The sequence below is a fragment of the Danio rerio genome, chromosome 21, assembly GCF_052040795.2.
Source record: "Danio rerio strain M-AB ecotype USA chromosome 21, GRCz13ab, whole genome shotgun sequence".
Classification (NCBI taxonomy): Eukaryota; Metazoa; Chordata; class Actinopteri; order Cypriniformes; family Danionidae; genus Danio; species Danio rerio.
The window spans coordinates 41,992,082-42,006,955 of NC_141041.1; the positions used below are offsets into that span (position 1 = coordinate 41,992,082).

General features: G+C 37.4%; 1 protein-coding gene and 1 long non-coding RNA gene across 25 annotated transcripts in view; one reads left to right on the forward strand and one right to left on the reverse strand.

Annotated features, from left to right (window-relative positions):
• Positions 1–14,874, reverse strand: part of dbn1 (drebrin 1) — a 175,742-nt gene that overhangs the window by 64,688 nt on the left and 96,180 nt on the right. For all 24 annotated transcript variants that reach the window (XR_015520553.1, XR_015520550.1, XR_015520548.1 and 21 more), the window contains exon 2: positions 5,909–5,964. Coding sequence is in view for 16 of the 24 variants with exons in the window: in XM_087301799.1 (XP_087157925.1) it covers positions 5,909–5,964 (56 nt within the window). In the remaining 8 variants the exon portion in view is untranslated. The remainder of the gene's footprint in view (positions 1–5,908; positions 5,965–14,874) is intronic.
• The window catches only part of LOC147832006 (uncharacterized), an 80,195-nt gene that overhangs the window by 21,612 nt on the left and 43,709 nt on the right, over positions 1–14,874 (forward strand). The window lies entirely within an intron of this gene.

A 14,874-nucleotide genomic window follows, 5' to 3' on the forward strand; every position in this document is an offset into this window, starting at 1 on the left:
GCGCCAGCAGTGCGCCTCAGAACGCCTCCCTTTTTAGACCAGAACGCCTATGGGTGCACATATGAGCGCTAATGCATTTGTTATTTAAACAGCGTAGCGCAACGCCTCAAAACCACTCTTGCACCCAGCTGAAACTACCAAACAAGTATTGCGCCGTGCCTTGTGCCACATTGCGCCGGGTGTATGATAGGGCCCCCTGTCTCTCTGTGTCCACTCTAAAAAAGTAGGGCTGTAACTTAAAAAAACTGTTAAAGATGACTTGGTTCACCACTGTCTTTTTGGACAACAAAATGTATTTTCGTTTGTCACCAAGAGTTGCATTGCCCATAGTAAATATGCACCCTAATCTGACTTGGAAGACATAGGCGAACAAAGTAATTTACATTTTTTTGTAAAAATGATGGACTGCTTTGACAATATTTTTGCTCCTTTTCTAAACTTTGAACAGTTATGGACTGTTGCTGTCGACGGAAAACCAGAGAGCTCTTGGATTTATCTATCTTAATTTGTGTTCTGAAGATAAACAAAAGTCTCAGGAGATCGGAATGAAATAAGGGTAAATAATTATCATTTATTCATTTTCCTTCAGCTTAGTCCCTTATTTATGAGGGATCACCACAGCGGAATGAACCGCCAACTATTCGTTTTTTACACAGTGAATGCCCTTCCAGCTGCAATTCAGTAGTGGAAAATGGGTGAGTTATTAATAAAAGCATTAGAATTTTTGGATGAAGTAACCCTTTAAATCACCCTTTTTTTCCCCATTATAATCCTTGGTGTGAAGTTCAGCAGATCATCTTCATGCTTAAATGCTGTACACCGCTGCCATTAGTTGCTGCAAGATGCACATAAAGTTTGCTATTTGGAATCGGGCCTCACAATATTCACAAATGAACTACAGCTAATGAGCAAAGTACAGCGCAAGAGAAATTTCAGAATATGAGTACCATCTCCTCAACCATTCTCTACCTCACATTATTGTGTTAATGTTTCTTAAACTACAAATTAACATACAGTAAAGACCCCCTTGATCACTAACATCTTGCGGATCACCATTTTGACTTGGAGAAATTTACTAGAATTCTGCACGTTTAATATTGAAAAAGGGAAAGTGAGTGATGTGACAGCTAAGTATACAGTAGTAATCGATACTCCGAATATGTGCTATGCTTTTCACCCGAGTGCACACACTCAAACACACACACGCAGAGTAGTGGGGATCCATTTTGCTGTACACGCAGGAAGCAATTAGTGGATACAGTGCCTTGCTCAAGGGCACCTCAGTCATGGGTATTGGGGGTGGAAGCGCTCTGCTCATTCACTCCCTCCACCTACGACTCCTGCAGGTACTTTGAATCAAACCTGTAATTTTTGGGTTACAAGTCCAACCCTCTAACCATTAGGTCATGATTGCACTTACATTATATTCTGTCACTGAAAACTAAGACTCAAGTAAAAGTATCAGTACTTGCCCAAAAAAAATGTAGAGCAAATAAAATAATCTGTTGCAAAAACTACAGAAAGTATGAATACGTGAAAGGTGTTTACATGCATACATGCAGAGTGAAATCTGTGCAACCTATAGGACAAAAATCTAGGTGTACTGATTAGTTTAATGCTTAGGTAATCCACTTTGACTAAAGGCTGGTTTATACTTCTGCTTCGAGTGATCGGTGTGACCCACGGCCCCTGCTTTGTACGTAGCTGTGCATTTATACTTCTGTGTGCTGTTTGTGTTGCTCTGCAATAACACTTCTGAAACACTAGCTGGCAGTGGGTTTTTATGTTCCTCTGTGTCGAGTTTCTTCCCGGGTGTTTTGTTTTTTCTGAACACTACCTTAGGGCGCACTCACATTAGGTATAGTTGCCTTGAACCATGCCAAAGCGCGATTGTCTCCCATCCCCTCTGCCTCTCGGCCTGCACTATCACTGCATTTTCCCACCGGACCTGAGCACGCTTACAACATCATCAATGATGCGACTGTTCAGTTTAACAGGAACAGAAGTGCTCTCACTCAGCATAGTGGACACTAGGGCTGGGCGATTTTTCCGATTTTACCGATTTTTTTTTTTTATTAATCCGAATTTACGATTTAATTTTGAATCAAATCCAGAAATCGTGATTTTTTAAAAATATATATATTTAATACATTATAATGGCACCAATGCGCTTTGGTTCACTCTCTGTATGAAGCAGGAAGCACACCAGAAGCGGCTCTCGGCAACGTGCCGCGCAGCACCACGCAGCGCCATGGATTTTAGAATTTTAAACAGGTTTCTATACACACACCGTCGCCGCCCAGCCACGATTCACGAAGCAGTTCATATTTCAGCCGTGCCACAGAGCGCCATCTGATTAGTTTTATGTTAAATGTCATGCGAATGTGAGCGTTTGGTGTGTGATAGTTTAAACTGTCATGTGCGCGCCGTATTGTGTCGCTTCTGATGTGTGACCTGCTTGACTGCATGTTAAAACTTGAAGTCATGTAGGATTTTACTTGTTGCACGTCTGTGCGGATTGTCTAGACATATTCCCTCATCAAGTCGATAAACTCGATCTCAACATGTATGAAGGATGTAAAAGCCTGCCATGTGAAAAACCGCGCCGATCTTTTGGTTTGAACACAAGTAGAGGTGAGGGATTGTAGCAGTGAAAATGAAAGTACCCGCCCCCATGACGTCATTTAGCGGACCTAGTTGAAAACCAGACAGATCAGGCAGCATAATACAGAGAGTGGAGCAAAGTGCATCAAATGATCGATATTTAAAAGGGGGAAAAAGGAAAATAGATTAAATATATTATTTTATATTAGACACACATCTGGTACTTGTATTTGCTCCTGCTATACGTCCACAACTTCACACATTGGGTTAAATTAGGCTTTTACAGTTTCCATGTTCATTCCTTTACTTCCACTGTATCTTTTTAGGAAAAAGGCAGCAGCTTTACAACCTGTCATTCAATCAGAAGACAAAGTCAAAGCCGAGCTGACAGCCAATCTTTCCTAGGCTCAGCAAAACTTGCAAAAAATACCTCTGTATTCCTACAATTGCAATATTTACACAAATATTTCTTATTCAAATCTTCAGCAATGTTATTTAACTCGTGAATTTGTTTTACATTTATTTACACCTTGACCGATTTTTGTATGACAAGGCCATTAAAAATTATCATAAAAGTCCTCGTGCTGCAGGTATTAGGAGGTTTGCTGAAGGTGCAGCATAGCATACTGTGAGTGTGCCCTTAATGTACAACTAATTCAGAGGTTGAAACCAGGGGATGTGCAACGACTTTAATCATAAGTTAAACACAAAACAAAAGTTTCCAGCTAGAGCTCCATCGGGCTCGCGGCTCTCAGCATCACACACACTGGTCACCTATAACAAGCTGACCAAACACAGTGCTTGCGCTATGTATCATTGCGACATGTAGTTAAATTTTTTTGAGAGGTGCATGTCAGCGTCGGAGTCAGCCACTGCGAGGGCTATGCGACCGTGCAAAGGCTGCGCCAGACCATCCGCATGCACTTGACGAGTGTCCAGCAGTTGGCATCACAAACCAAGCTTGTGTAGCACTGATAAATTAAATGCAAATGTGTGCACTTGTTTGAAAACGTAACATTCTGTATTGCATTTAGCTTTTGTTTAAGGCTATTTTTGTTTAAGGTGTCTATTAAGACATCATACAGTCTATCAAGTCATCATAGAGTGTACATCCTTTTTTGCCAACCTGATTCCACTTGTGTGCACTTGTTCCTGGATCAGCATCTATGTTTAATTCTGGAGCAACATTCCAATCATCCAATCACAATTAAGGGATACATTTACAGTTTATGTTAAGTTTAGGCTTACCGTTGGATTTATGCACTTCTACATGATTAATTATTGCCCTCTAATCTTGAAAATAATTTAGAGTTATGGTTGAGTTGAGTGGTAAAGAATAGGTATGGATTACATTTTCGAAAAAAAAATTGATGTTCCAGGAACAACATAGATGTTAATCCAGGATTGCATCGTACTTGGCAAAATCATGACGTCCAATCCTTTATAACCTCAGTCTAAACAGTCTTTTCATAAGTTCACACAATGGCTGGTGATTGATTATAAAGCTTGTTTGGCAGGCTGTCCCACGAGAGAGCCCTAAACTCATACTGTAAGATCCTTGAGCCCGGGGCTTTCTCCCGTTTGCAAGGCGAGAGGGGAGTTTGAGCTCAGGTAGATCTCGAGAACTCCCCTGCTGTAGTAGTTAATCAACAAATAGTGATTACTCTTAAGAGATGACTAATTTTCCCTATTTCAGGGGGTAGCGGGTTGTCAATTTGGTCCTTTCAGCAGGACTAGCATGGAAACTCTATAAATCGTTGTGTCTGGTTTCCACTCGCAACTGCCTGTTTATGCTGTCTACATATTTGACAGATCATTTTATGTAATTTATGTTGAATTTTTTTTTTCTCCGAAAACACTCGATTAATCTTGGCTGGCGAATCAACATTCACAACATTGATTATTTTCATCAGCGCCATTATTTGTAACTTTGGGTGGGTTTGCAAACCTGTGTACTTTTCATTGTGTCTTCCTCAAAGTCACAAAGTGACAAAGTTCCCCACAGTCACAAAACCTCCGTTATCTGACAGCTTAAAGCCTTGAGTGATCGACAGCTAATATGAACCAATATAGCGGCTGGGAAGACCGATTCAGCACGTTTTTAGAAAAAAAAAATCAACAGGTCGCACTACTACAACCATTATATGCAGTCACACAAATGCTCCTAAATATATTATAAGGTCGCATAGATTAAACTTTGGGCGCATATGTACGCATACTATTTAGCAGTTTAAAAGTTGTGATCTGGCTCTATAAAAATATAAAATTAACTTGACTTCAAGGGAGGCAGGGAAAGCCGTTGGGAGGGCTTTATAGAGGCTTATGAATCCTGTAGTTGGCAAATCGTAAATTGATAATGCGGGACCAGCCACAAGCAATCATAAGCATGTGATCCTCTTGAAATTAGTTTATAAATAAACTTCACTTGTTCATTGTGTGTAATGATTTTTTGCGTCTTCTTGGCATACCTGCCTACACTACCGTTTTTCCCGGGAGTCTGTATTTCAGACCCATCTCCCACCCATCTCCTGTATTGTTCTGTCTCCCGGAAAACTCCCAGAATTCCACAGGTCTTCCCAGAATGGCAGGTATGCTTCTTGGACAGTTTTAATGCTTTAGCACTGTACATGTTTGCTGCATTTAAAAAGTGTCAACTGTCTGACTGATGTAATTCTTCTATAAGTGATTTGATTGGACAGGAATCACAGGACTAAATATTCAACTGAGAAAATTACCGAAGACAAGACTATTAAAGTAGTGAACGCAGGTAGAAGGAAAACAGTCGAGTAAAAGCACTGCTTTAGATCCAAAAAATGTACTCATGTAAAATGTACACAATTTTACAGTACAATTAAGTACAATTTCTAAGAAAAACTACATTATATCACAGTAATTTGATTAACACTGATCAATTATTGTGCATGCACAGTATTCTGTAATGTAGTGTGCAAGCCAAATCCACTTCATGATGCCTAAAGCAATTGTGTAGTGTCAAAGGAACAGTATATGTGCTACAGCATCAGTACAGTACATTGATTTTTATAAATATTATAGAAATGATGCAAATAAATACTGATTGTCTATGCGCAAACCAACTGTGTTAATGTAACATGTAATGCATTTGTCCCTCATCATGATACAATCGCATGGCGGAATTCACTAGCATTATCACGGTACATCAACAATGCAAATGAATGTCATCAGTCACAGCCGACAGGGTTATTGCTTGTGCTTGACTACATTTGGGTTGGTTATTATTAGATGGTCTATTTTTAGATAGGAAGTATGTTGAGATGTTTCTTACCTCCTGATGCAGACAGGATCAAATCATTACTGTCATCTTCATATGTGTATAAAGCCCTGCAATACAGAGAAAGAGGAATATCTTTAGTAAAGCCTCATTTAAAAAAAAAATATCCACAATACATCAATATAATAGAGAAAAAAATCTGAAACATTCCAAAACAATTATGAATGATGTTATACTTAAATAGTGTACATTTAATGTGGGGATGCACAATATATCAGTACCATATTGTTTTTAAAGGGATAGTTTGCCCAAAATTGACAATTCTGTCATAATTTACTCTCCCTTTATCTTTACTTCCTTGAACACAAAGGACAATATAATGAAAAATGTTTTGAAAAAAATAGGCATTAGCTTCCAAAGTATTTTTCTTCCTTCTATGGATGTCAATGCTGGTTTCTTTTCACAACATTCTTCAGAATATCTTCTTTGTGTTCAACAGGAGAAAGAAAGTCATACAAGTTTAGAACCACTTGAGTAAATGGTGTGGTTATTTTCTTTTTTGGTAAAACTGTGCCTAATAATAGCTAATATTAGTATTTCCATTTATCCATCCATTCATCCATCTATCCATCCATCCACCCTTTCTATCACATTGTTCCATGCATCCCTCTATTTCATCAGTTTTATCATCCATCCTTTCCATCTGTTCCATACATCCATCAATCTGTTCTATAAATCTATCATTATATCTATTGTTTCATCCATCCATCCATCCATTCATTCCATTCTTTCTATCATCCATTCATCAATCCATCCATCCTAGTGTTTCCCCACCAAACGTCCATCCATCCATCCATCCATCCATCCATCCATCCATCCATCCATCCATCCATCCATCCATCCCAGTGTTTCCCCTACTACTTACCATCCATCCATCCATCCATCACAGTGTTTCCCCTACCACCCATCCATCTATCTGTTCTATCATTCCATTATTCCATCCATCCATCTCTCCATCATCCATTCCATCAATCATCCATTCTATCATTATATCATTCTATCTATTGTTCCATTCATCCATCCCCGTACCATCCATCCATCCATCCATCCATCCCATTGTTTCCCCTATCATCCATCTATATGTTCTATTATTCTATCTATTATTCCACCCATCCATCTATCCATCCATTCTATCATCCATTCATCCATCCATCTCAGTGTTTCCCCTACAATCTATCCATCCATCCACCCATGTTTCCCGTACTATCCATCTTTCTATCCATCCATCCATCCATTCATCAATCTACACTGTAATTTAACAGTAACTGAGCTTCAAAAAATGGTTTATAAAGTCCATATTTCTAATACTCCCTTTCATGGTCGATCATGAAAGTGAATATTAGAAATATGGACTTTATTAACAACGTTTTCAATCTCAGTTACTGTTAATTCAGACTGTAGATTGGAATCATCGTAATATCATTGTGCCTGCTGCAGCCATGGTACGACAAAATAAATCATGAATATTATGCTGGAATAAGAGGATAGTTCCTAGCCATATCAGCTTAGAAAATAGCAGATTTTCATGTCCTTTCAATCTTAGTACATGATGTAACTACAGAAGAGTCAAGCTTTAAATAAAAAAAATCATCAAAGCATTTTTTTTTTTTGAGAAAGATGCTAATGGTCTAATCCGATTCAATGATTTATGCTAAGCTAGGCTAAAAGTGCTCTGGCCAGACTTAAAAAAAGTGGAATGTTCTTTTAATAATTCAGGTTATGGGTTCAAATCTAATGCGCAGACGACAAACAAATGAAAAAGTTTTTATTTCCAGGTCAGCCCGTGCATAACATCTTTATAAAACTCATCTCCATGGTTTGGACAGACAGGAATGTGTTTTATCCAGAGGGCAACAGCAGAGCAGTGTGGGTCAATGGTACTGTTAGCTCAGAGGAGAAAACAGCATTATCCTCCGTCATCTGAGAGCTCTGTGTAGGAGGATCACTAGTACTTGTTATGCTTCTAATAAAAGTGCAACTACTGCTTTTTTCCATTCCGCCTCACGCTCACCTGCAAAAGCAAGAGGATTCTAGTAATAACCGTGCATTCTGGACCGATATCTCGAGATATTAATGAATTGTGTATGCTCAGATAAAAAATACCCCAGTTCCTCTAACATGCCAATGCTTTGATGTTTTATTCTTTAAATAATAGAGATAATCATTAACATACCGAGCGCAAAGCTAATCTCATTCTCCATCACTGAGATATAATGAGTGGGAGTTTGGTGCTATGCTAGAAAAGACAACAAAGGGAAGAACCAGAAGTTCCAGCGCCAAGAGCTAAAGCACAAATCATGGGAAATGAGTGAAAATGGTGCATCTTGCTGTTTAGATGATCTCATGTACAGTGTGAATAATATATTTGCATATATATTAGGGCTGCTCGATTATGGAAAAAAATCATAATCAGGATTTTTTTTATAATTCATAACTGTAGTCATAATTGTAATCACGATTATTCAAAACGATTATCAGTTGAAGTCAAAATTATTCGCCATAATGTGAATTTTTTTTATATATAAATGTTTCCCAAATGATGTTTAACAGAGTAATTTTTCACAGTTTTTTCTCTAATTGTTTTTCTTCTGTAGAAAGACTTGTTTTATTTCAGCCAGAATAAAAGCAGGTTTAAATATTTTGAAATCTATTTTAATAGCTCAATATCTTTAGCCCCCTTTAGCAATATATATTTTTGATTGTCTACTGAATAAACTTCTGTGCTACAATGACTTGCCTAATTTCACAGATTAAGCCTTTGAATGTCACTTTAAGTTGATTACTAGTATCTTGAAAAATATCTAGTTAAATATAATGTACTGTCATCATAGTAAAGATAAAATAAATGAGTTATTCAATCTGTTGTTTAAACTGTGCTTTAAGCATCTTCACTGTTAGAAAAAAACTTCAGTCAGGAGCAATGAGTGATTTTCTCCATTTGTTGTTTTAATGATAAAAACAGTCGGCCGCAGGAATATTGCGCGCTGTCTCTTTAAAAATTGTGTGGCTCTGATATGGTTGCTCTTTCACATGTCTTTTGATTCTCAACTCGTTTGTTTATTACACAAATGCGGGTTAATTTGAATAATTACTAAACCCCGCGCTCTGACACAAATGTGCATGTATTTGACCATTAAAGCGCTCACATTAAGATGACGTTAGATGTGTGTGCCCTGCTCGTCTCTGAGCCTATCCGAGGCTAAGCGCAGTGCACACACTCACACACTAGAACATGTGCTTTTTCACGCTTTAAAAAAAATATGAATGTTTCGAACGTATATTAATGAATGATCAATGCAAGATGATTGCAGCATCCTGTGCTGCAAAACTTACATTACAGCGTATGCTTTTAGTCATTTTCACATGGAACTGAGCTTTCCAGAGCAACACATGTGTACAACTGGAAACGGTACAACTGGGGGCGGTATATGATGGAATAATCATTTATCTCGATTAATGGTTTTTTATAATCGTTAGAAGCCAAAACTGAAATCGAAACCGGATTTTTGATTAATTGCACAGCATATATATATACTGTATTTATTAGGGATGCCAGGGTTCTCAATATAATATTAAAGCATACGGTACGACCTCCACGGTTAAATACGCGCTTGTGAATTGGGATTTTCTCGGTTTTATATATCCCCGAATTGACTGTGTGTGCCTGTAAGTCCATGAGCGGAGATGAGGAAACTCCTCCACGCGAGTAAATATCCAATCACTATGCTCTAAAGTTAGGGGGCGCTTGACCATCATTCCACACTTTAACAGTGCGAGCGGCGGTGAAGTGAGGTTGAGGCAACAGTACGAGAAAGCGCCGGTATCTGTGGTGTGAGGACATTTCGGTTTTACCGGTGAGTATGATGCCAATAAAAGAAAAAACGGTGAACAAAAATTAACTGTGTGCAAGCATTGTTTTACACGTATAACCATGACTGCACATCTGCAGCGCCATCACCCAGCAATATCACTGTCTGAAGGCAGGATACCAGAGTAGGTAATAAAGTCCTCCAAAAAGCAACAGTCCCTCACTGAATCTTTCAAGCAAACATACCCAACTGGTTCAGAGAGACACATAAAATAACAAAGGCATTGCGCGTGTTTATTGCTAAATATGTGAAATTTCATAGTTTTCTTTTATACAATACACTAGGAACTACTGTACTTTGCTTGGCTTTCAAGTAAAACAAAATGAGTATTGCAATATATCGTTTTTTTTTTCTCCTTAACCTCTTACTGTTTCTATTGCCTATAGAATAATAATAATAATTAAAAAAACCCGTGTCAAGCTATGAGATCCGAACAAAAAAAACGTGTTAAAAAACCGAGGTGTGAATATATATAAATTTATGACTGTATTTCTTTGTGCACTTAGTACATTTAAATGACAAACTTATACTAAATTGCAAATTACTTATAACCTAAAGACATGTTTTACACTTAGGTTCAAATTACTAAACTAATATTTAGTTGCATTATATTGATGACTCAACTTTTGAGGAAGAACAAACTCCATCCCACAGATCCTGAGAATTTTTGGCTTTAATGTCACTTCAGAACATTGTTTCCCAGTCAAGGGTTGCAGCCGGAATGGCATCTGCTGCGTAAAACATATGCTGGATATGTTGTCGGTTCATTCCGCTGAGATAACCCCTGATTAATAAAGGGACTAAGCCGAAAAGAAAATGAATGAATAAATGACATTCATACATATTAGTATGATTTCTTTAGGTTTAGAATCATTTGTTTTCATGTGAATTCTTACAAATAAGGCACTTTTTAACAATACACAAAATAGCTGCAGTACATTTCCTCGTGAGCATCGGCTGAATTGCTAATATTATTTTGAATACACGCCTTTCAATGAATTAGCAAATTATTCAGAACAAACAGTTGTTGTTGTTTTTTCATTTCACTGCTACATCCTCAAAAATATCATTTGCAATGCACAAATATCACTAATAATTCATGTAGTTACTAATATTTTAACACTATAAGATATACTTTAGACAGTCCAACTAAATGTCCAACTAATTGCCCTTAAATTAAATTAAATCTATAATCTATTTTCATTTATTTTGAGAAAAAAAAAGATCTTTTCAACATGCAAGCAACAACAACAACATTGTCAAAGTCTGTTCACATAGATCAACAAAAATAGCTATACATGCCACGCTAGTATTTGTCTACGTCTCTTTTTAAAGAATCACATTTTGAGCACTAAAATCTGCCTAGATTGTGTCAAAAGCACGAACAGTAGAGTTTGGGTTAAACACTAAACTAAATGTTTTTTGCCAAAACAGTGGTCTAAAAATCCAAAATGCAGGACATTTCCCTAATGAAACTATGCGCAAGGCTTTATCACCTTTTTTTATTGACAGTCTTACAAAGAGACGCATATTATAATGCAAAGAATCATATGCAAACGTTCTGTGAGAAAACAAGCTATGCAACATTTGGCTGCAGCCAAGGGTAAAATTACTCTAAGGCTCTTCTGAAATATGAATTACAATATCAGATCTTGATGGTGGTAGAACAAAATGAACAAATATTTGCAAGAAGAGCATGTGAGGATCTGTGTTGAAATGAAGGTAATGTTAGTGATTGCAATTTTCATTTCCCAATTGATTCATTGAGATAATTAGCTTTAGCAAATGACATTTAGCAGAAATCCGTTCATAATGACATCCCAACGGCAGTACCAATTTACAGCAGAATGACAGTAGTTCTACAGTATCAGTATTTTATCGCTTTTCTATTAACTTTGGGAATATAACCAATAGTATTACTACCCTTGGCATGACTACCAAGATGCTCTACTGTTTTAATGACATGACTTTTTTTTTTTATAAGAAATGCTGTAATGACTAAATTAACTTTTCATAGACTTAAGCACTTGACTTTTCATTTATTTAGACAAACAGTAAAACATTTTAATCTCATCTATAACAGGAACATAATTATGCAAGCTACACTAATCTGGAAAAAATGCAATTAATACTAATAGTAAATAGTTGTTGAGATTTCTGAAATAAATTGCTTTGGGTATGTTTTGCTGCACTTTTAAGAACACGTTTTAAGGGCTACACTTTAAAATGACATAACTCACAGTTTTTTTTCTGTTTATTTATGCTTATGAATTGCATCATGGGACAATGATCTCTGTTTTGTCAACTTTTGATGTTGGAAATTTAACTCTGCGGTTTAACAAAGTGACTTTTATGGACAGTTTAGTAGTTTGGAACCATACCATAGATATATACACTATATCCTGAGCATGCGTCAATAACGCTGCCACATTTGTACAGTGCTCTCAAGACAAATGTCATTCAACCGCACTATGTGCCAGATGTGAAGATGCTGGACTTTAGCGCTGTGTATGGGTGTAGTTATGAGCAAACAAAGAAAACAAAGCAGAAAGGCAGAACATTTCATAGGTAAGATTTCGTTTTTTACAATTGTATGTTATGAACTTTTGTGCTAAACAAGTAACGTTATTGATGATAACACAGTCACTTACTGCATTCACCACAAGGCAAAGTAGTGCCAACTCACATTAAAACTAGACTTTTGCTAGTTTTGTTGAATAAAATCAGCAAACAATGTAAATGAAATACGACAACAAGATGCTGTGGAGCCAGAAAATTGTATTATTGTCGGCTAATTACTACGAGTCGTTCATAACAGAGATTCATTCACAAACAAATTGATCCCTCCGTTAGAATAAGAAGTGAAAGCAGGAGAGGGGATGAGTTTCTGGACATGGATTAGATCAAATTTGACAGCGAGATTGGATAATCCATTTCCATGCACACAAACATGCACTCTTTGTCGGCAATGCTCGTGCGATCACAAATCCATTGATGTAGAAAATTGATGTAAAATTATCATTTTCGTAATTAAAAAATATATATATTTGTGTACTGAGCAACGAGAAAACTCCTCATTATAGATATATGCGCATATTTCTGGTTCTGGATGGCCACAGTCCTCCACTGCACCCTGGTCCTGCATTAATATCAAAGGAGTGCTACCCTGTACTAAAATGGCGGCTCTATTGACGCACTCCTTTCAGTAATCAAAAGGATAGGGTAGGCGACATCTAATGTAAATATCTGTGGTTTAAAACAATATATTGTTTAAGAAATTTTATATAAAAAACAAAGTTCATAAAATAAAAGAAAAAATTCTAGCAGTTTTTTTTTACAATGTACTGTGATTTACAAAACCAGAAAATATATCACTTTGAACAATTAGTAATTTCAATAAAAGTTTTTAATGTCAAAAGTTGTTCAAACTCAAAAGCATAAATAAACAAAAAAAGAAAACATGAATCACAAAATATGGAAAAAACTGTTAATGTACAGATATTTTTTGCAGTTTACAGTTGAAAAAGAGGCTACAAAACAAAAAAATAAAAGCAGAAATTAAATCTCCAGTGATTGTCATTCAAAAAATAAATCTAATAAATAAATCGTTCTCATTTGAAATCAATGTACCGAATATGTTAAACTACTCTAAGCTTAGCTAATGGTGTTACCAAAACCAAACGTGTAATCCGCTTGTTAAGTCGTGACGTATGGAATACTGATTTCAGGTCCAAGCCTTGGACTCCTTGTTAGTCATATCACACATTAAAGTGAATTGTATATAACATCATGGTGTACACAACAGTCTCTGGACTTGCTGCATTGCTGCATTGCAACATTTATCACTTTCTGACCATATTACGCATGGATATCTATAGATATTGCGACCTTGATTTTCAAAAGTATTACAGCGCTTTGTCAATTTTTATTATTCAAATATGATGAGCCTCCCCATTCAGTTTGATAGAGTGCTTGGACTCGGAAGCCGCTTTGCATGACGTCTGTAACCACGGGGAGTATAACACCAACAACTGAGGTAAGATCCAATATGCAGGTTTATTCACAGTCAGGCAAGCGGTGGTCAATACGGGTGCGAACAGGAGTGTGAGGACAATCCAGAATCACAGTCGAATACAGGCAAGAGGTCAGAAAGGCAGGCGGCAGGCAAAGAGGCTAACAAGGCTAACGGTCGGTACACAAGATAACAAGACTGGGAAACACGTTGTAATGCTACTGTGACAGATACCCAGACTCGGCAAACTGAAAGGGTGAATGTGTGGCTTAAGTAGTGAGTGCAATCAGTTTCTGACAATCCTCAGGTGGTGCGAATGTAATCAGTCTAGATGAGTAAGCATGTGTGTCTGGGCGAAGTGCATGTATGAATATGTAGTCCAAAGGCGGAAGTGTAGTCCATGGTTGTTGTGAGTGAGAACCAGCAATCTAGTGGAATACGATCGCTGGTAATCATGACAACGTCACACTTAGCAAGCGGATTTGCCATTTCTCCTTGTCTCTTCAACTGTTTTTGAGCTCAAATTTCTAATGTACCTAACTTTATAATTAAGGAAAGGTTATATTTGAATGAAAATAAGCCTTGATTCATTAGTGTATATTCATTCATTCGTTCATTTTCTTGTCGGCTTAGTCCATTTATTAATGCGAGGTCGCCACAATGGAATGAACCGCCAACTTATCCAGCAAATGTTTTACGCAGCGATGCCCTTCCAGCGGCAACCCATCTCTGGGAAACATCCATACACACTCATTCACACTCATACACTACAACATGTCTTTGGACTGTGGGAGAAACCGGAGCACCCAGAGGAATTCCACGCAAACGCTGGGAGAACATGCAAACTCCACACAGAAACGCCAACTGACAAAGCTGAGGCTCGAACCAGCGACCTTCTTGCTGTGAGGTGACAGCACTACCTACTGCGCCACTGCGTCGCCTATCTAGTGTATATTTAAGCTAAAAACTGCAGACAAATGGATGAATATGTACATTTAACAAGTTGTATCAGATAGAATGTATAGTAGTGCAGTCCTGTTCCATATTTACACTTTCTGAGGAAGAAAAAAGTTGATTTG